Source organism: Haliotis rubra, unplaced genomic scaffold, assembly GCF_003918875.1.
Source record: "Haliotis rubra isolate DU_JTF1 unplaced genomic scaffold, ASM391887v1 Scf24, whole genome shotgun sequence".
Classification (NCBI taxonomy): Eukaryota; Metazoa; Mollusca; class Gastropoda; order Lepetellida; family Haliotidae; genus Haliotis; species Haliotis rubra.
In genome coordinates, this window is record NW_025766447.1 from 1,685,323 (window position 1) to 1,707,334 (window position 22,012).

A 22,012-nucleotide genomic window follows, 5' to 3' on the forward strand; every position below is an offset into this window, starting at 1 on the left:
ATGGACTATCACTGTGGAAGGTGTAGTATGGACTATCACTGTAGAAGGTGTAGTATGGACTATCACTGTTGAAGGTGTAGTATGGACTATCACTGTAGAAGGTGTAGTATGGACTATCACTGTAGAAGGACTATCACTGTTGAAGGTGTTATATGGACTATCACTGTAGAAGGTGTAGTATGGACTATCACTGTAGAAGGTGTTTTATGGACTATCACTGTAGAAGGTGTTTATATGGACTATCACTGTTGAAGGTGTTTTATGGACTATCACTGTAGAAGGTGTTAGTATGGACTATCACTGTTGAAAGGTGTTATATGGACTATCACTGTTGAAGGTGTTATATGGACTATCACTGTTGAAGGTGTTTTATGATGCTTTATGGACTATCACTGTAGAAGGTGTAGTATGGAGTATCACTGTTGAAGTTGTAGTATGGACTATCACTGTTGAAGGTGTTATATGGACTATCACTGTTGAAGGTGTAGTATGGACTATCACTGTAGAAGGTGTAGTATGGACAGTCACTGTTGAAGGTGTTATATGGACAGGCACTGTTGAAGGTGTTTATATGGACTATCACTGTTGAAGGTGTTATATTGACTATCACTGTTGAAGGTGTAGTATGGACTATCACTGTAGAAGGTTTTATATGGACTATCACTGTTGAAGGTGTTATATGGACTATCACTGTTGAAGGTGTTTTATGGACTATCACTGTTGAAGGTGTTTTATGGACTATCACTGTTGAAGGTGTAGTATGGACTATCACTGTTGAAGGTGTTATATGGACTATCACTGTTGAAGGTGTTTTATGGACTATCACTGTTGAAGGTGTAGTATGGACTATCACTGTTGAAGGTGTAGTATGGACTATCACTGTAGAAGGTGTTGTATCGACTATCACTGTTGAAGATGTTTTATGGACTATCACTGTTGAAGGTGTTTTATGGACTATCACTGTTGAAGCTGTAGTATGGACTATCATTGTTGAAGGTGTAGTATGGACTATCACTGTAGAAGGTGTAGTATGGACTATCACTGTTGAAGGTGTAGTATGGACTATCACTGTTGAAGGTGTTTTATGGACTATCACTGTAGAAGGTGTTATATGGACTATCACTGTTGAAGGTGTTATATTGGCTATCACTGTTGAGGGTGTAGTATGGACTATCACTGTAGAAGGTGTAGTATGGACTATCACTGTTGAAGGTGTAGTATGGACTATCACTGTAGAAGGTGTAGTATGGACTATCACTGTAGAAGGTGTTGTATGGACTATCACTGTAGAAGGTGTAGTATGGACTATCACTGTAGAAGGTGTTTTATGGACTATCACTGTAGAAGGTGTTTTATGGACTATCACTGTTGAAGGTGTTTTATGGACTATCACTGTAGAAGGTGAAGTATGGACTATCACTGTAGAAGGTGTTTTATGGACTATCACTGTAGAAGGTGTTATATGGACTATCACTGTTGAAGGTGTTTTATGGACTATCACTGTAGAAGGTGTAGTATGGAGTATCACTGTTGAAGTTGTAGTATGGACTATCACTGTTGAAGGTGTTATATGGACTATCACTGTTGAAGGTGTAGTATGGACTATCACTGTTGAAGGTGTAGTATGGACTATCACTGTTGAAGGTGTTATATGGACTATCACTGTTGAAGGTGTTATATGGACAGTCACTGTTGAAGGTGTTGTATGGACAGTCAGTGTAGAAGGTGTTATATGGACTATCACTGTTGAAGGTGTTATATGGACTATCACTGTTGAAGGTGTTATATGGACTATCACTGTAGAAGGTGTTTTATGGAGTATCACTGTTTAAGGTGTTATATGGACTATCACTGTAGAAGGTGTAGTATGGACTATCACTGTAGAAGGTGTAGTATGTATGGTTGAAGGTGTTATCACTGTTGAAGGTGTTATATGGACTATCACTGTTGAAGGTGTAGTATGGACTATCACTGTTGAAGGTGTTATATGGACTATCACTGTTGAAGGTGTAGTATGGGCTATCACTCTTGAAGGTGTAGTATGGACTTTCACTGTAGAAGGTGTTATATAGACTATCACTGTTGAAGGTGTTATATGGACTATCACTGTTGAAGGTGTTATATGGACTATCACTGTTGAAGGTGTTATATGGACTATCACTGTTGAAGGTGTTATATGGACTATCACTGTTGAAGGTGTTGTATGGACAGTCACTGTAGAAGGTGTTATATGAACTATCACTGTTGAAGGTGTTGTATGGACAGTCACTGTAGAAGGTGTTGTATGGGCAGTCACTGTTGAAAGTGTTATATGGACTATCACTGTTGAAGGTGTTATATAGACTATCACTGTAGAAGGTGTTATATGGACTATCACTGTGGAAGGTGTTTTATGGACTATCACTGTTGAAGGTGTTATATGGACTATCACTGTTGAAGGTGTTGTATTGACAGTCACTGTAGAAGGTGTTGTATAGACAGTCACTGTAGAAGGTGTTGTATGGGCAGTCACTGTTGAAAGTGTTATATGGACTATCACTGTTGAAGGTGTTATATGGACTATCACTGTAGAAGGTGTTTTATGGACTATCACTGTTGAAGGTGTTATATGGACTATCACTGTTGAAGGTGTTGTATGGACAGTCACTGTAGAAGGTGTTGTATGGACAGTCACTGTAGAAGGTGTTGTATGGACTATCACTGTTGAAGGTGTTATATGGACTATCACTGTTGAAGGTGTTTTACGGACTATCATTTTTGAAGGTGTTATATGGACAGTCACTGTAGAAGGTGTTTTATGGACTATCACTGTAGAAGGTGTTATATGGACTATCACTGTTGAATGTGTTGTATGGACAGTCACTGTAGAAGGTGTTGTATGGACAGTCACTGTTGAAGGTGTTATATAGACTATCACTGTAGAAGGTGTTATATGGACTATCACTGTAGAAGGTGTAGTCTGGACTATCACTGTTGAAGATGTTGTATGGACAGTCACGTGTAGTATGCACATATTTAGTTAACGTGTTACGGACGTGTGTTGTAATATTATTTAGCGTACCTATCATTACCCCCGTAGATAATAACGTTTCACCCCGTGGATGCACAATATTTTCCACATCTCTCCTATGAAGTTAGATGTATTTTGAGCAAGTCATACCACCATGTAGCATCCATGATAACAAAGACATATGCTATATTGCACTTTTATTCACTGGATGAAGTCTGTAAATAGATAGAAATACAAAGTAACAGGAAACAGTTTAGTCAAACTATATCTTTTATTTCTCCCTGAAATAGAAAATCACAGAATATAATACTACTGATAATAGCACTGGAAGACAAAGCTGGTATCTGTGAATAAGCAGACCCGTATCCCAAATATTGCACATTTCGTCAGCTTGGCAACGTTGCACGTGATACTATTGACATCAGAAAGCTGCACATATTCATATGTTAACATAAATGATTTAAAAAAATATGTATTTGGCCTTATACTCAGGAACATGCTGAAACTCATAAAATATATTTTTTCTAATTCACATCATCAAAACGATATTCCCTTATTTACACACTATCTTAGAATCGGTTTGTTTCACAACACTGTACGACGTGATGTAGTGGCTTTCAGCTTCTGTGTATCTACGGCCTCCATCCAGAGTAAGGAAGGGGAGACAACCTAGATTAAAGGATGCCTGTTCGCGGCGTGCTGCTTGGAGCTTTGGTTTCCTCACAATCACAGCTGGTTATAACATCCATCTGAAACATCAAGCAAGTGTGTCTCAATAAATCCATCGAACATTTAATTGAAGTGCAATACTTGATGTGATGTGATTTGATAAGCAGTGGCGGTGGGGTAGCCTTGGGGTAATAGCTTCCGCTCGTCATGCTGAAGATCAGGGTTCGATCCCCACATGGCTAAAATGTGTGAAGCCCATTTCCGGTGTCCCCCGCCGTAATATTGCCGGAATATTGCTAAAAGCGGCGTAAAATTAGACTCAGTCAGGCAGATAAGCATAGCTAATGCTTCCTGATGGCCTAACACCGCATTAGGCACCGCAATAACATACACTATGTGAAGTTAAATGTCTAGGTGTTCTACGCCACGCACTTGCTTCACGAGGCGTCAACGATACGCACCAGAATTTGAAGACACTGCAACATTTGCACCTGAACATATAACAGTAACACACACCAGTGTCTAAGCAGCCCTTGTCAACACATAACTACACCCATGTCTTATAACATGGTGTTATAGCTGATGTTAACATGTACACTGTTATGGGGTTGGTGTTATAGCTGAAGTTAACATGTACACTGTTATGGGGTTGGTGTTATAGCTGAAGTTAACATGTACACTGTTATGGGGTTGGTGTTATAGCTGAAGTTAACATGTACACTGTTATGGGGTTGGCTGATGTTAACATGTACACTGTTATGGGGTTGGTGTTATAACTGAAGTTAACATGTACACTGTTATGGGGTTGGTGTTATAGCTGAAGTTAACATGTACACTGTTATGGGGTTGGTGTTATAGCTGAAGTTAACATGTACACTGTTATGGGGTTGGTGTTATAGCTGAAGTTAACATGTACACTGTTATGGGGTTGGTGTTATAGCTGAAGTTAACATGTACACTGTTATGGGGTTGGTGTTATAGCTGAAGTTAACATGTACACTGTTATGGGGTTGGTGTTATAGCTGATGTTAACATGTACACTGTTATGGGGTTAGTGTTATAGCTGAAGTTAACATGTACACTGTTATGGGGTTGGTGTTATAGCTGATGTTAACATGTACACTGTTATGGGGTTAGTGTTATAGCTGAAGTTAACATGTACACTGTTATGGGGTTGGTGTTATAACTGAAGTTAACATGTACACTGTTATGGGGTTGGTGTTATACACTGATGGGGTTAACATGTACACTGTTATGGGGTTGGTGTTATAGCTGAAGTTAACATGTACACTGTTATGGGGTTGGTGTTATAGCTGAAGTTAACATGTACACTGTTATGGGGTTGGTGTTATAGCTGGGGTTAACATGTACACTGTTATGGGGTTATAGCTGAAGTTAACATGTACACTGTTATGGGGTTGGTGTTATAGCTGATGTTAACATGTACACTGTTATGGGGTTGGTGTTATAGCTGAAGTTAACATGTACACTGTTATGGGGTTGGTGTTATAGCTGAAGTTAACATGTACACTGTTATGGGGTTGGTGTTATAGCTGATGTTAACATGTACACTGTTATGGGGTTGGTGTTATAGCTGAAGTTAACATGTACACTGTTATGGGGTTGGTGTTATAGCTGAAGTTAACATGTACACTGCTCTTGTCGTGTTATAAATTTTATTACTCACCCGTTGAAGATATCACTGTTTAATAAATGTTCAAAATTCCGGCAGCACACGATGCCGGAACTATTTGCACTCCGTCACATGACCAAAGTAACGTGATCAAAACAAAATGTCGGCCGCCATTCACAACACATCTCTAAGATGCGATATTTCAGATGTTTTGCGTGTATTAGCATTTACATATATAAAAAATAATGTGTTGGTTGACGTCATTTGGTCCCTTTTTCATACCCCTTGTTAATTTTAAAAAAATCAAATTAAATAGACTAACGTTGACAATTATAAATGTAACGTATTGACACGCGTGGCCCCTGTTATGGTGGCGTAGTGCACTCGTTCTGTAGTTTGAATTCTGAGATATTATTTTGCTAATGTTGGTTGAGCTGGGTGTTATTGTTCACTCGTTAGATACCAAACCATTCACTCGTTTCATATATATGGTATTACACGGAGGACATCGTTTAGTATACTCTATATGTATGAGGCGCACACTATGGTGTATGTAATTGTACAGTTACTTCAAGTGCTCAATGCACGTTAATCCAACCTAATAACCCGGGTTAAAAGCAACGACGGATGAACCCCTGTTCCCTCCAACTACTTACAGTTGTATTGTAGGCTGTTTGTCCGATACACTTGACTTGTATGGACTGTTGTTCAACTTTGGGCGTGCAGCACTTAGTTGCTATCTGCCCACAACCTCCTCCGCACTGACCGAAGTCCATGAAGATGGACTCGCACCCCTTGTCGTCTTTCCTGGACCCCCATGCTGCCATCTTGGAGCAGTTCACTGGTTTCACTACAAACACAAGGTGGGGCAATGGTGTAGAAACAGTTGGGTTAATTTTGTTCAATTTGTCTCACTGATATTTCCAAAATCAATTTTACATTTAATACCTGACAAAATTAGCGGCAGAGTAATACCTTTAAGAACATTGCCTTGGATGAAGATTGATGACTATTTTTATGGATATATAACTTCATTATTCTGTGTAGTGGTCTTAGCGGACATTAGAATCTATGTCGAAACGTCCCTATACAGAATTAAGAAGTTGTATATCCATAAAAATAGTCCTCATTCTTCATCTACCCAACTTCTTGAATGCCAATCAAAGAAGTCATTGCCTTGGGTGTCCACTATTCTCTTACAGCAGGGGCGGCGGGGTAACCTAGTGGTTAAAGCGTTCCCTCATCCTGGGTTCGATTTCCAACATGAGTACAATGTGTGAAGCCCAGTTCTTGAGTTCCCAGCAGTGATATGTGCTGGAGTACTAAAAGCGGCGTAAAACCATATCAACACACTCTCCATTAGCAGTGCCCCTGTAGGGAGTCTAGGTGAGAGTGGGTCCCAGTAACCCATGCTGGTTGTTCGAGGCGACTGAATGGACCCAGTGGTAGGCTTGGTAAAGCGTTTCCTCATCCTTGGTTCGATTTCCAACATGAGTACAATGTGTGAAGCCCAGTTCTGGAGTTCCAAGCAGTGATATGTGCTGGAGTACTAAAAGCGGCGTGAAACCATATCAACATACTCTCCATTAGCAGTGCCCCTGTAGGGAGTCTAGGTGAGAGTGGGTCCCAGTAACCCATGCTGGTTGTTCGAGGCGACTGAATGGACCCAGTTATAGGCTGGGTACCCTGATGGCGTGTTGTCGTACACCGATGACTGGGGTCGTTGTTCATAGTATCAATCACTGGATAGTCTGCCCAGACTTGATTATTAACAGGCAGAAGTATTATCGCTGGACAATACAAAATGGAGCGTTAATAAACAAACAAGTACAACAGGAACAATGCCTCATTTGTTTGTTTTGACTTATGGCGGTTGGCGGTGTACGATGTAAGCATATGCCGCTCACTAACTCATCGGGGCCTAGTGGTTAAAACGTCCGCTTGCCACGCTGAAGACCAGGGTTTTCCAACGGGTACAATGTGTGCAACCCATTTTTGGTGTCCCCCGCCGTGATATTGCTGGAATATTGATAAAAGCGGCGTAAAACTAAACTCACTCACTCATCAGTGTCTTACCTTCACAAGCGAAGTCCTGTACGATTGTCATGGGCAGGGTCTTGACACAGGCATCCTTCTCCAGCTCGCACAGGTTGACGTAGGTCCTGACGAAGTTGCCCACACGGCCGCAGACGGGGTCGTAGCCGCGGTTGTCACACTTGCGGCAGGTACAGTTGGTTGAAGAGGTCTCATTGTTGGAAACACACACCTGGGCCTTGGGGCACGTGGTGGCAGTGCAGGGTCCTGTCATACATTTACAACACATTGGTGCCCATACAGTAGAGGTTGTGTCTTAACGGCAGAGTATTCATTTTACAGCAGAGATTAACAGTTTTGTTTTACTGTACAGTAGAACTGTACAATAGGTTTACAGTAGTGTTGTACAGTATTGCTTTACAGTAGAGTTGTGCTGTATATATATGTACAGTAGGGTTGTACAGCAGACTTGTACAGCAGACTTTTACTGTAATTATACTCATGCCAATAATGGTTGTCAATAGAGGAGTTGTACAGTAGATATTAACAGTATAGTTTTACAGTAGGGTTTTATAGAGGAGTTGTACAGTAGATATTAACAGTATAGTTTTACTGTAGGGTTTTACGGCAGAGTTGTACACTAGTAGAATTTTATGACAGAGCTTGTACAAAAGAGCTGGTACAGTAAGATCTTTTTAATTAACAATTCCTATAATAGATTTCAAATGAGAAGCAAAAGCACTGTCCATGTCTGTATGGTAACAAAATTCTGTATTTGGATATTAAGTCCTCCACTGGATCTTGAGCGGTGTTTGTCTTGAAATACCGATCTTATGAATACATGCAGTCTTTTTGTTGCACACTAGTCATGAAATAAGAAATAGTTGTAAACATAAATACCAAGTCTGTATTCGCCGTGCCGGGTGGAGTTAGGCATCCAAGATTCGCCCAGGGCCCGTTCCATAAAACCTATCTTAGCGCTAAGATGACACACAGGCATAATGTAGCGCAAATAGGATTACGCAACAGAGAGAAAAATGACCAGTCTTTCTATGCGCGAGCGAAACGAGCAAAGTTTGGCAACGTACTTCCCTCGCTTCGGTTCGAAAAATATGTTTAATATCAAAACAAAATATCGCCACCATCAAAGGTAGACATCCATTTCCTCTCAGGGTTAATGTACTCTCAGATTTCCAACCTCACATTTAATAATTACTCACGTAAATATTTTTAATTGAACATTTTAAGCGCCACTCGTGGCATGTCACATCGTTCTTCGCCTCCATTACCCCTGCCGGCGTCCGGTTCAACGGTGTGAAGGAACAAGAATAAGCCTAAATTATATAGAAATATCATATTGCCTAATTTTACCATTAAACCGTTGGAGATTTTTTATTTTTTATCTGCCTCGTATTGTTAGAATTTTCGTAACATTTATTCTGGCGTAGCGGGTGAATGAAGGCAAGGGAGGTAACTCCGCAAGTATTCCATATGACGGACATGTGATTCAACAAGTATATTTAGATTTAACTCCCCTGTTCCTTCACTCCGTTCACCCCGTTTCAACCGTTTGCCTGCGGATCACCGTAACTTCCATCTCCTAACATAGCCTTACGGTACCCGTAAGATAGATTCCAGAACGGGGCCCCTGATTCTTAGTTTGACAACACTATGCTTGTGCCTATCAGCTTCATCGAAGTGAAGCATATACAAGACAGTAGTAACCTGCTTTTCATCGTGTAACCCATAACACCAGGGCCCCTTGATGAGGTGTTCAGAAGACGTCCTACCTTCTGGGCATGTCCTGTAGCACAAGGCGATGGCCGTCTCCTTCAGTGGGTTGCCATTTGAGTCTAACGCGTTGCCAAGGGGAACACGTGTCCTTGATTCGAACCCAGTACCACATGTAACACTGCAGGGTCCCCACGGTCCCCACTGTGCCATAGGGTAACCTGCAATATAGCACAACACACTGCAGGCAATGTACATGGTCCCCACCCCTTCCTACACCCTACTATGGTCCCACAGCATGACACCCAATGTACATAGTGCCCACCCTTCCATACACCCTACTATGTGAAAGGGTAGCCTGAAATACAGCATGACACATGTACACCCACCCTTCCCTACACCCTACTATGAAGGGTACAAATACAGCATGACACTGCAGGCAATCCATTACCCCTTCCATACACCCTACTGCATGTGAAAGGGTAGCATTGTTGACACACAATGTAAATGAACCACCTGCCATTACTTTACAAAACATTGTTGTATGAAAGTGCCTCCTATCCCTCTCTTACTTTACATTACAGGATGTATGTTGTTCGGAATCCTAATCCCATCCCACCTTTTCATTACAAAGTGGTATCACATTTTAATTTACATGAAATATGTGGTGGTTTCATCAACCCTTTTTCCACATAACAAATTGTTTATTGTCGGGGGAATGGTACCTGCTCCAGATCCTTCACATTCCTTGCCAGTGGAGACGATGGTGATCTCCGAGTTGCCGATGCCACACGTATACTTATCGAAGTCGCACCTGCTCTTGAACATCAGGTGAGTAGAGGAGCACACTGCCTCTACAACATGGCAAAAGGTTGATGACAAACAAACAAAGATGTAAACAATAAATACACAAACAAACAAAGATGTAAACAATAAATACACAAACAAACAAAGATGTAAACAATAAATACACAAACAAACAAAGATGTAAACAATAAATACACAAACAAACAAAGATGTAAACAATAAATACACAAACAAGATAAAAGATGTAAACAATAAATACACAAACAAACAAGATGTAAACAATAAATATTTCAGGCAATAGAATAGGTAAGCAAACATACTTTTCACGCAAGAATTTGAGGACACTGTTTTGTATTTCATGAAAGTATTATCTTACTACAGACCAGGTGTGTGTACAAACAAACAAAGATATAAACAATAAATGCATCATACATGCAGCTGTTTTTATTTCTGTAGACCAGGTGTTGTACTGTAGCAGATGTGCTCTTGTATTACACGTAGATCGTACGTAGTGACGTACTTGCAGCGCTGTACGTATTTACCTATAGTAACATTGGCCTCCGACTCCGTACACACAGGGCATTGACACTTTGCCTTGCCATTCTCCACCACACACACCTGGCTGGGCAGCTCGCACTCCGTGTTGGCACAGTCATCTGGAACACCAAACTCGCATGTAGTCCTACCCTTCAGACCCAGCCCGACCTCTTGTACTACAGCCTTCCGAATGTCCTCCAATATAACACCCATCCATCTATCCTTTCACAATATAACCTGTCCTTGAGTACAATACATGTCCATCATTTGGGGATCCATAAGTCGTAATAAATTTACATCAACTTCAGGATGTGAAAATGACCGACACAATCAGCGTGACGGGAGAGCTTTTCAAAGTTGTTCATGAAAGTGTGCCAATTACAAATGTTATTCATCATTGATCAATCGGCTCATCACTTAAAAGTGATTATCAATATTTGTAAAATAGATACAGGGGTAAAATTATAGATTGCTGTAGATCGAGTCCATAGTTTGGATGAGCATGAATTCATCTGCATCACGAAGATGGGTCGTAGATGTTGTTGAACGGCCATGCAGCGACACTCCGACCTATCCCAATATATGGTAAAGGCTACGTGCAAGATTGATTGGTCTCAGATATGAGAAAACTCTTTCACATGGAAAAAGTTCGTCAGTCTTTAGGTCATTTAAAGAATATAATCTCGTGACAAACGTATGAACTCAACATAAGACTTGCTACAATGCCTACCTCTGCATGGACCATCGTAGGATTTCTCCACGAAGTTTTGGTTCTTGCAGGCTTTGATGATCAGTTCCTTCTCTGAATTGTAAGTCTTCCCGTCACTTCCACAAACCTGTGGCATCATCAAATATACATACACCATTAGCAAATACACCAGTATTTTTGCCAAATCAGCAAATTTAATTACATTTAGCTCATTTTACTGCATCTGAAAAACAACTTGACAAAAGGAGACCTGTGACATCAATAAAGCCAAACTGTCACCAACTTCAGGAGGACCACATCTTCCACATCAGTACCACTGGTTAACCTGACATGCAGTACCCCCGACCCCAAGGCAGGCTGGCCGAACAACATAGTATGCATAAGGGGGAACCTTCCTCAGTTTCACATCACGGGTCACTGTATCAGCGACATGTCCAGCCTCTGATGCTGAAATACACTCTATGTATGTGTGTATGTATGTGTGTGTATGTATGTATGTATGTGTGTGTGTGTGTATGTATGTATGTGTGTGTGTGTGTGTGTATGTGTAAAAAATGAATGTATGTGTGTGTATGTAGGTGCGTGTGTGTAATGGAGTCTGAACGGAAATCATTTCACGAACCTTTCCTGGGTTGCTGCAGGACTCTCCGAAGCAGGAACAGCATATTGTTCCATTGCCAACACTCTCGAAACCAGAGCCTGCAAACAGACAATGTTATAGCCTTGAAGTATGGGGCTGTTGGTTCCTTGAAAACTAACAAGGAAATGTGCTTTATTACATATACTTCCAGGATCTATTATTACTGGAGTTGGAAAGGAGGGTGTACAGTCCAGTGTACAGTTATGCATCGGCAGTACAGCAGCAGATGTGAGATTCGTTACGGTATTTGTAAGAATACAATCCAGTAAAATTTTGCTCAAATTTGATATGAACGTGCTCAGCCCCACGTTGGGCGCCAATGTAGCGGCCATAAAATTTCCGAGTCCCGTCCTGGGATTCGAATCACGAACCTTCTAATCCTAAGTCGGACGCCTTGTCCACATGACCAAAGAGATTAACCCCGTCAGCAAGCTGACAAGGTAAGGATGTCACCTGTGGGATGACTCCGCGCCCTGCCACAGTACTATGAAATAAGCTATGTAGTGTTGTGCTATGAACTCAGCTCTGTAGTACTGTGCTGTGCGGTGGATAAATCTGTTTAGTGTATTCAGTGGATGAAACTGCGTCGTGTTGTGCTCTGCATTAAGCTGTGCTGTGGAAAATTCTGTTTAGTGCTTTGGAGTGATTGTGTTTCGTGTTGTGCTATGCATTAAGCTGTGACGTGTAGTGCAGTGAGGAAGCTGTTTAGTGTTCAGCAGTGAATGAAACTGTCGTGTTGTGTTATGGTTTCAGCTGTGTAGTGCTGTGCTCTGCATTGCTGTGCAGTGTTGTGCCCTGCATTGCTGTGCAGTGTTCAGCAGTGAAGTAAAACTGTGTTAAGCTGTTTAGTGTTGTGCTGTGAACTTAAGGTTTTTTAGTGTTCAGTGAAGTAAACTGTGTCGTGTTGTGCTGTGAATTAAGCTGTTTAGTGTTCAGCAGTGAAGTAAACTGTGTCGTGTTGTGCTGTGAATTAAGCTGTTTAGTGTTCAGCAGTGAAATAAACTGTGTCGTGTTGTGCTGTGAATTAAGGTGTTTAGTGTTCAGCAGTGAAGTAAACTGTGTCGTGTTGTGCTGTGAATTAAGCTGTTTAGTGTTCAGCAGTGAAGTAAACTGTGTCGTGTTGTGCTGTGAATTAAGCTGTTTAGTGTTCAGCAGTGAAATAAACTGTGTCGTGTTGTGCTGTGAATTAAGGTGTTTAGTGTTCAGCAGTGAAGTAAACTGTGTCGTGTTGTGCTGTGAATTAAGCTGTTTAGTGTTCAGCAGTGAAGTAAACTGTGTCGTGTTGTGCTGTGAATTAAGCTGTTTAGTGTTCAGCAGTGAATGAAACTGTGTCGTGTTGTCCTGTGAATTAAGCTGTGCAGTGTTCAGCAGTGAAATAAACTGTGTCGTGTTGTGCTGTGAATTAAGGTGTTTGGTGTTCAGCAGTGAAGTAAACTGTGTCGTGTTGTCCTGTGAATTTGCTGTTTAGTGTTCAGCAGTGAAGTAAACTGTGTCGTGTTGTCCTGTGAAGTAACTGTGTGTTCGTGTTGTGCTGTGAATTAAGCTGTTTAGTGTTCAGCAGTGAAGTAAACTGTGTCGTGTTGTCCTGTGAAGTAACTGTGTCGTGTTGTGCTGTGAATTAAGCTGTTTAGTGTTCAGCAGTGAAGTAAACTGTGTCGTGTTGTGCTGTGAATTAAGCTGTTTAGTGTTCAGCAGTGAAGTAAACTGTGTCGTGTTGTGCTGTGAATTCAGCTGTGTAGTGTTGTGCCCTGCATTAAACTGTGCAGTGTTGTGCTGTGAAGTTAACTGTGTTGTGTTGTGCAGTTTGAGGGAGGAGGGAAGTTTATATATTTGACGAGGGGAAACTCACCATCACTGACACATTGCAGACCCTGCTTCTTGAAGCCCCCGCAACACACGCACTCAAACCCGCCTCTTGTGTTCTTGCACTCAGAGTTTGGAGGGCAGTTGTCTTTTCCTGTGGCACACTCGTCAAAATCTGAAACACACAGTCAGTTAGTGACTGGATAGAAGTGTGACATAATCATAGAGACGATTTGCCAGTGACCACCAACAGACAGGGGGCTACAACTACAGTTCGTGTCCATAACATGCAGTCCTTCTTGTAGCTGCCTCTATCCACACAAACCGTGAAGATCTGGGTTAGAATTGATCTTCAGTAACCCATGCTTGTCGTAAGAGGCGAGTAACGGGATCGGGTGGTCAGGCTCGCTGACTTGGTTTTCACATGACACCGTATCCCAATTGAGTAGATCGATACTAATGCTGTTGATCACTGAATTGTCTGTCCCATACTGGATTATCTACAGACCGCCGCCATAAAGCTTGAATATTGTCGAGTGTGGCGTAAAACTAAACTCACCCATTCTAACCACACATTACAAATAAAAACAAAACAAAAAACAAAACAAAAAAGATTACAACACACTACAACACCTGTTGGCGGCGACACATACCGAGACAGAAGTCCTCCACGCCATAATAGCCCTCCTTGCAGATGCACTCCGCCCCGCCATCGATGTTCCTGCACTCCTGGCCTGGCTTGGTGCAGTTGTGTGTCCTCGTGGCGCACTCGTCGATATCTGCAACAATAATACACACAATGTACAAACATATGGGGAAACAGCAAAGCTATGGAACCTGCAAACTGACATTACTACGTCCTAGTAAAATCGCATGACAGCTCTTACCTCCGGCGTTGCTTACACTTGTCTCAGGTAGATAGAGATCTTCCATATCTTAGACGATTGTCATGATAACAATAACAATTGCCCAAATGTACCCAGATCCCCGATGGTTAAGTGGTCAAATTATAGTGATAGCAAGCCGTGCCGGAATGTCTAACCGATAGAAAAGACATAGATTGATAGTAGTACCTACCTGTAAATTAATGTATAATATCCCTAAAGGATACCGTTTTTGTTCGTTGGCTTAATCCTGCCTAGAAATCTTCCACTTACAGAACAACCCGGGAGAAAACAGGATTAGTATTCGCCTCTGTAATTTGCAGGTTACCCTATATTTGGATCCGGACATTATTACTGGCCCTTGTAATATGCAGTATGCCCCTAACGCGGGTATGACCCAGTACTGGCAGTACACCTACCCACACACGTCTCGCAGTCCGCAGTGTAGCCCATCTTGCACACACATTTGCCCGCCTTGCACTCCTGGTTCTTGGTGCAATTGACGTTGTAACATGGATCCTCTGAAACACAACGGCGTGGAGATCTTTAAGTCATCTGTAATACTTTGCGATGACAAAACCCTCCAATTAAACAGCAGCTTGGGAATTATAACATACATGTCTATTTAACGTTGTGAATTCTGCTAAACGGCAAACCTACAGGGTGCCGTTGTACAAAGCGATCTTAACGCTGACCGTATCTCCCATACCTTTACAAAGACTTAAGGTAGCCTTATCGCTAAGGTTGTTCTGTACAATAGCACCAAGAACTTTACAGTTGTGCCCTTGCAAACTATGTGAAAGTATTTACTGTATATTAATTTAACAGTTAATGATCTTATATACGAAGACACAGGACTCATTATCGCACATGAGTTTTGGTATGACCCATACCGACTGGTTGAAGGAATTCTATTTCCACTTGTACGGTATTTCAGATATATTCATGGTGTCACAACGTCTTGTCACAAATGACTACTAGTGTGTGGAACAGAGGCCGATGCTCACGATTTGTTGTCTAGGCCCATGTCTGGATGTTCTAGATGCCTAGATGTCATTACTTTCTACCTACCTTCGCACTTCTCGCCATCGCCCATGAATCCAGCTTTGCAGTGGCAACCATAGACACCTAGTTCTAGGTTAAGGTCACATTCAGCGTCGGGGTCACACACGAGGGATTTGTTGTTGAACACGTTGCCTTCGTTGCAGATTCTGTACGCTCCGCAGCCATCATTGACGACTGTTTCACCAGCCTGTAATAACATATGTCAAGTGTTCAAGTAGCGCATAAGACAAAGGGCAATGCTATAGAGAACATACAAACTGATATGACGGTATGTTTCAGTCGAATCGCCGTATTTTCTGTCACGTTTTGAAAATAAGGTTGAAAGACACCAACAAATCCCATAGCCATAGACGTGGGCTCTCATATTGTTATCGTCCACTGTAATTTGTAGGTTGCACTAAACTTACATCCAAATATAATTACTGGTCACTGTAATTTGTAGGTTGCACCAAACTTAGATCCACACATACTTACTGGTCCCTGTAATTTGTAGGTTGCACCAAACTTAGATCCGCACTTATTTACTGGCCCCTGTATTTTGTAGGTTGCACTAAACTTATATCCGAACTCTACTGACCTCCATGTAGGTGGTCGTGTTGTTCTCCTCGTAGATACATCCACACTCCGCCGCGGGCACACAGTGGTCCTTGTCCTTGTAGTACCCGTCCTTGCAGAAGCAGCCGTCCAGACACGACTTGGACGGGACTTCCGTGGCGTTGGTCAGCATCCCTAGACACGTCTGTACCGGACCTGGGTCGGTGTCGGCCATACCACCACACACACTGTACACCATGTTCACCCCACAGGATTCCCCTGCAACGTTGACTACAGCGTTAGGGAACGACACTGGTACAAACAGTACGCAAACACACTACTTTGAACTCTCATTGTAATGTTGGGAAGCGTCATATTATTGGTATGCTTAAAATGCATGGTGCAACACCCACGTCATGTATACTTTGAACTTCTGATTGTCTTAACAGATGATACACTCCCGTCATTTATTGCTGTACCAATGACTGAGAAAGACCATTGTCTACTACCATAACAAACAGTACCGATAAATCCATACTTAAAGGGTGACACCTCGGAACCTAGCGGCATACATAATGGTACTTGGCAAAAAACAAGAAGTAGAGTAACAATGAAAATTAACACTAAGACAAGAGAGTTTCTATTTATGACTTCAAACGTACAATATCAACGCATCAGCGAGTAAGAAGTAACGACAATGTCCGCATCTCACAGTTTCTGTATCTCCAGTAAACTCACCACAACGGAGACCGTTGGCGTTCCTCCATACCGGGATCTGTTCTCCTATAGCGCGGCACTCGTCAGCAACCCTCCCCGCCGTGGCGCACATGTTGTCCATGGCGGTCTGGGGCGAGCGGCACATGTCGATGTTGCAGCTTCTGTACAATCCCTCCATGATGATGGAGTTGATCTTAGGGATGCAGTCCTGGATTGATAAAAGTACGTCACGGTACAGGAGCACGTAGAATGTACCACCATGTATTCAGTGTTTCTGAAGAAGGACCACTCCCCTGGTCTAGACGCCCACACAGCGGAGGTTCGGTGTTTCGATCCCCGGCCACGTGAAAACACGATGACAGATATAACCTGTTACCCTACCTGCACCCTTATGTAGACAGAGTAAATGAGACTGGCATTATACACCATCGGTATAGTTACGACAAAGGTTCTGATACACAAGTCTACTTACTTTGAAGACGGATGTCCTCAGTCCAAGGAGATAGCCACACATCATGGCCGCCATCTGCTGACTCATACCACAGGGAGGGTTCATGGATGGGGGCTCATCACAGTCCCTCTTACACTTGGGACTGCGTTTTGCTGATGTTTCCGATGCCCACGAGGTACCGAATTCATTGTTGTTGGTTGTCTGGAAAAGGAGCCACAACCTTACTAACATAAGCACAACTTGGGTAACCTTGGCATCACTATCTTGTATCAAAAGAACATTGAATTTGGAATGATCATTTACCAGACCTTTTATGTGGGTATGACAAGGTCAAAACAAAACTCTCAACAAATCACATCAGCAATAAAGTACAAAAGGACAAGTTTTCTACATTTATCTGCACGTACGATCTGGCCTGCATTTGGACATCCTGGTCCTATCGTCCAGTCGTCCTTGGCGTCGTTGTTATAGTTGCCACAGATGCCGCACGTCTTCTGCTGGAACTTCTTGTCCACGAAGATCTGGACCTTGTCCTTCCCGTCCCAGGCCACTGTCAGGTTGATGTTGCTGCTGAAGATCTGGGGAGACAGACTCAGAAGTCAGGGGAACGTTAGTGTGATTCTACACCGCTTTTCTCAGTAACCACAGCGGGGGCTACACTGCCACATCATGCCTCAAGGGTTATGACTGAGTTGAGGAGCTGGGTTGTTCTCATCTGTACCACGTGTCAGCTTTACATGGTAAATTGGCTGAAAGTGATACTCGTTTCTACAAACTTTCAATAGTACTTCGACAGATCCACTCTCTGTAAACACAGGCCAATACCCTATCATCTACATGTTACCGACTCTGTAAACACAGGCCAATACCCTATCAGCTACATGTTACCGACTTGTATGATATATGTTGCGGAGGAGGTGGACCTATAAGCACCCAAGTCATCAGGGTTGCCACATCCGAGTACTGCATGCTCGCAGTGTTATGCTGAATTATTTCTGGGGTATATATATACACACTAACACTTTGTAGATTTCTTTATACACGTACTACCCGTCAAATCTTTCATATATTACTGGACTGATTGGCCAACACCTTGTTATCTCACCTCCTACGTCAAGGACTCAATTAGGGCACTGACACTTCATCATCGTGGGCGAGGTCGAAAATAGCTTGTTAAACACGAAATATAAAACGTTCAATTGCATATGGGTCCCAAGTGAGTGAGACACCTTAGACACGACATCGGTAATATCCCAGCCACGTAAAATAACCAGCATCATCTACCACGGATATACTGATAACGATACATACTGTGGGCTTGAAGACAACTGCTGCTCGGGTAGTACAGCCTAACGTAACACATCGCCTGTCCTGAATGGAGGCAGTCAAAGGGCAGCTTTCATGGTTCAAATAGCTACGTTGATCAACATATTCAAGGATTATACTCCATGTTCAGGTTTTAGATGCACATACCGCTTCCCTGCCGGTGTCGATCACGGAGAAGCCGTTCCCGCTGTAGCCGGCTTTGATCTGTCCGTTGACACGGATCTCCCGACCCTGTCTCATTTCGACCACCTGAAGTAGAAGACAAATGCTGATGTATTATCAATCTCTATTTACAGTACTGAAAACGCCATAGTCAACAGGACACTTGCATGCGCACACACGAACACACGCTCGCACGAACAAGCACACGGTCACATACACGTATCTTCCTATCTACCAATATTATTTTTGTATTACTTTATTTCTTTTTTGAAAGGTACAGAGTATGACATGATTATACACACAATCAAGTGAATAATTTGAGATACATGTACATATAACATAATACTGTATATAATATATGATTTAATATTTTCGTTTGTATATTGAGCGAACATCGAATGAAGAACAACAAAACATTAAGCAATTTCTTTAATGTGAAGGGGTTTTCACATGGCAACCAAGGATTGAAGAGTAATTTGAATTTATCATATGAAGAGGTTATGACATGAAGACCAAAGGGACCAAATCTCGTGTACTGTCATCTTGAGTATGCAGCACATGTATCTACCTGATATAAGGCACGGCGCTTTAGTCCGTTTATGGTAGGGATAGATTTTAAAACATCTGTTTTCATATATTAATTGTTTTGTGGACATTAAAATTAGACTTGAGACGTCATTACTTCTTACTTTATATCCCACATATGTGTTTTACATTCAATGCTAATTGTGTGCCAGTTACAGTGTCTATCCAATTTATTAATTGCTTCCACAACGTTTTAATATGTTTGCACTCATATGACATATGAATAATGGTTTCTGATTCCTTATCATAGAAAGAACACAATGAATGTGATATAATAATAGTTTGTTTTTTTCCCTTTTTTCTCTTATACAAGCTATTTGAATTATATGGAATAAATGGTTGTTCTACTTTGTGTAGTTTAGTGTCTATATATTATAGGTTTCTAAGCAATAGTTATATCTTCATTTGCCCATATAAATTGTTTTGGTGTATCTGTCATACACGTATCTTCCTATCTACCAATCTACCCGACCTAAATATCTACCTACCCACCCACTGACATAAACATACGCACGCAGGCACGCACACACACACACACATACGAGGATTTAAATACCAACATTTCTACAGGTTTCTATGCACTCAAAGGCTAAACCAGCAAAAAATGGTTCTATTAACCTTCTATGTCATGGCAAGTACAACATTTACACAGTTGATTTTCTTGATATTATTCTTAATTGTCTAGCTTTTCACTATTAAAAGATCAAAAGACAGATGAAAATGCAGCTGTTTAATGAATGCACACGCAGATGCGTCATTTTGGAAACAGATGGTTCATGTTTGGATTTGTCAATTCGCTTAATTACGTATGTTGAAAACATACATCCAACCGGGTCCGTCATGATACTGTGATACCTTTAAATTTAGTTTACCCAATGAATTATACTATTCCCGAACGCAGTATGCTTCTAATAGGGCCCATCTTGTACTGGGGGGTTACCAGGTCGACTCTATCTACGGCAGAAAGGTTTCTAAGGATCATCTGGCCTTGAGACGAATAGCAATGACAACATATCTGTCAGTGACACTTGAGACAAATAGTAATGGGAACATATCTGTCAGTGACACTTGAGACGAATAGCAATGGGAACATATCTGTCAGTGACACTTGAGACGAATAGCAATGGGAACATATCTGTCAGTGACACTTGAGACGAATAGCAATGGGAACATATCTGTCAGTGACACTTGAGACGAATAGCAATGGGAACATATCTGTCAGTGACACTTGAGACGAATAGCAATGGGAACATATCTGTCAGTGACACTTGAGACGAATAGCAATGGGAACATATCTGTCAGTGACACTTGAGACGAATAGCAATGGGAACATATCTGTCAGTGACATTTGAGAATAGAATAGCAATGAGACACTTGAGACGAATAGCAATGGGAACATATCTGTCAGTGACACTTGAGACGAATAGCAATGGGAACATATCTGTCAGTGACACTTGAGACGAATAGCAATGGGAACATATCTGTCAGTGACACTTGAGACGAATAGCAATGGAAACATATCTGTCAGTGACACTTGAGACGAATAGCAATGGGAACATATCTGTCAGTGACACTTGAGACGAATAGCAATGGGAACATATCTGTCAGTGACACTTGAGACGAATAGCAATGGGAACATATCTGTCAGTGACACTTGAGACGAATAGCAATGGGAACATATCTGTCAGTGACACTACGGTTGCTCGGAATTATTTTTCCATAGACAGTTACTTGGACTACACCCACGCGTGTTCCTATTGACAAAAGCATGTCTGTATACTTACAGTGCCTTTGTACTTAATGGTGATCCCCTTCACCCAGGCGGCATATTGTACATTGAGTTCCTTGTCCCAAGAGTTCATGATGACCTCGTACGTTGGTTCCCCGGCACCACAGTTGTCCCGGCTCATGGTGTACTCGCACAGACCCATGTAGTCCAGCCACTTCTCGTCAAACGACAGGCAATGGGGGTCGCCGAAACACACGCATTGGCCTTGAGCTGGATTGAAGAGGAAAGGTCTGGTCATTTAACGACGATAAAAAGACAGGCAATGGGGGTCACCGAAACTCACGTATTGGCCTTGAGCTGGATTGATGAGGAAAGGTCTGGTTAACGACAGGTAATTATGATCGCCGAAACTATTCGTCTTAATGTAGGAAATTGATTGAGGAAGACATTTTCTTGTTTGTTTGTTTAACGCCACACTCAGCACTATCCTAGCTATTTGAAGTCGGTCTTAGCCCTAATCTCGCTTTGTACAAAGGCACCCTGAGCAGAAACACACAGATCAGGTTGATAAATAGCATGTCAATTATTGTATACTGGGACAAGTTGACTCTACCGGATCGAGGCTTTGTCAAGTAACATGTATTGTATTGTTTTAGAAAAAAAAGGAATTTAATACTTTGCCATTGTGGAAGCATTGTAAATATTTTTCAATTTCTCCAATCAACCAATCATGACCGACTGCATGTGTTAGGAGGTAAGGGTACACATATCCCGCTAGCCTTACCGTCACAAGTCCTGCCGTCGCCGACGAAGCCTCTCTTACACTTGCAGATAAAGCTTCCATCCAAGTTCTCACACTTAGCGTCCTTATTACAGTCATGTGTCCCCTCCGTGCACTCGTTAATGTCTGCACACAACATGACAACGATAGTTACAATGGAATTGGTCTGACACCACACAACCAGCACGGTGTCTGTATTTTAATC

General features: G+C 41.9%; 1 protein-coding gene across 8 annotated transcripts in view; it reads right to left on the bottom strand.

The window, feature by feature from the left end:
* Positions 1 to 3,194: 3,194 nt before the first annotated feature.
* LOC124278610 overlaps positions 3,195 to 22,012 on the bottom strand; it is a 93,581-nt gene continuing 74,763 nt past the window's right edge. For all 8 annotated transcript variants that reach the window (XM_046714368.1, XM_046714365.1, XM_046714367.1 and 5 more), the window contains 19 exons: positions 21,811 to 21,933; positions 21,082 to 21,296; positions 18,698 to 18,799; positions 17,632 to 17,802; positions 17,246 to 17,425; positions 16,795 to 16,981; positions 16,100 to 16,335; positions 15,529 to 15,709; positions 14,877 to 14,978; positions 14,227 to 14,352; positions 13,620 to 13,748; positions 11,753 to 11,829; positions 11,152 to 11,257; positions 10,427 to 10,540; positions 9,803 to 9,931; positions 9,137 to 9,298; positions 7,389 to 7,613; positions 5,969 to 6,162; positions 3,195 to 3,759 (listed from right to left, as the gene is read on the bottom strand). In XM_046714368.1, the coding sequence (XP_046570324.1) occupies positions 3,685 to 3,759; positions 5,969 to 6,162; positions 7,389 to 7,613; positions 9,137 to 9,298; positions 9,803 to 9,931; positions 10,427 to 10,540; positions 11,152 to 11,257; positions 11,753 to 11,829; positions 13,620 to 13,748; positions 14,227 to 14,352; positions 14,877 to 14,978; positions 15,529 to 15,709; positions 16,100 to 16,335; positions 16,795 to 16,981; positions 17,246 to 17,425; positions 17,632 to 17,802; positions 18,698 to 18,799; positions 21,082 to 21,296; positions 21,811 to 21,933 (2,834 nt within the window). In that variant the 3' untranslated portion in view covers positions 3,195 to 3,684. The remainder of the gene's footprint in view (positions 3,760 to 5,968; positions 6,163 to 7,388; positions 7,614 to 9,136; positions 9,299 to 9,802; positions 9,932 to 10,426; positions 10,541 to 11,151; positions 11,258 to 11,752; positions 11,830 to 13,619; positions 13,749 to 14,226; positions 14,353 to 14,876; positions 14,979 to 15,528; positions 15,710 to 16,099; positions 16,336 to 16,794; positions 16,982 to 17,245; positions 17,426 to 17,631; positions 17,803 to 18,697; positions 18,800 to 21,081; positions 21,297 to 21,810; positions 21,934 to 22,012) is intronic.